The 678-nt window shown below is 37.9% G+C and overlaps 1 protein-coding gene across 1 annotated transcript in view; it reads right to left on the bottom strand.

Moving 5' to 3' along the window:
• Nucleotides 1-183, bottom strand: part of LOC149137614 (uncharacterized) — a 597-nt gene extending 414 nt beyond the window's left edge. Inside the window, exon 1 of the mRNA XM_089346990.1 lies at nucleotides 1-183. This exon is cut by the window's left edge and continues 414 nt beyond it. Coding sequence (XP_089203116.1) covers nucleotides 1-183 — 183 coding nt within the window.
• Nucleotides 184-678: the final 495 nt, after the last annotated feature.

Here is a 678-nt window from a genome sequence, read left to right as displayed (position 1 = left end):
TAAAGCCTCTTTACATATCTTCAGGAAAACTGGGAAGACACCGGAACTAGCTGCTGAGTTTAAGCTTATTTCAATTATGGCCGCTGGTATATCTACCTCCTCAATGTCGATGTAATCAATGGTTGCCGACTCCGTCTGAAGATCTGTACTGTCAACAAATTGAGCCAGATTTTTAATCTGCATGTGTTCCTGGGAGGATGTGAAGACATTTTCAAATGGTGCGCTGAGAACTTCACATATTCTTTGAGGGTCCGAGTTCAATGAGCTACCCCTTGTAACAACTGTCCTATTTTTTACGGTATTGTGTGTGTTTCCTTTGCAAATATATATGTAGTTTGATTTTGCTTTATCTCTTCAGAAGTGCCCCTCAAATCATTTCACCATCCCTCAGTTGCCTACTTAATTGATATGAGACCTTTGTTTTGTGTCCCATAAGGATTTCCTTGCTTCTTGATCCTTTGAAATTATCTCAACTCCACGTAGACTAGGACAGTTATTTTATAGCGTCTGAACCAACCTAAATTTAAAAGAACAGGTAGTTTCAGGAATCGAGGATTCTTCAAAATTGTGGAGACTTTAAGAGGAACGAACACTATACATTTAATGACATCACTTTTGATGAATTCATGATTTTTGTAATTTTCTCCACTTCTCATTTGTTGTTGGTTCCAATTGGTA

Source organism: Octopus bimaculoides, chromosome 1 (genome assembly GCF_046866305.1).
Source record: "Octopus bimaculoides isolate indiv1 chromosome 1, ASM4686630v1, whole genome shotgun sequence".
NCBI lineage: Eukaryota > Metazoa > Mollusca > Cephalopoda > Octopoda > Octopodidae > Octopus > Octopus bimaculoides.
This window is presented reverse-complemented; position numbering and strand designations above follow the sequence as displayed.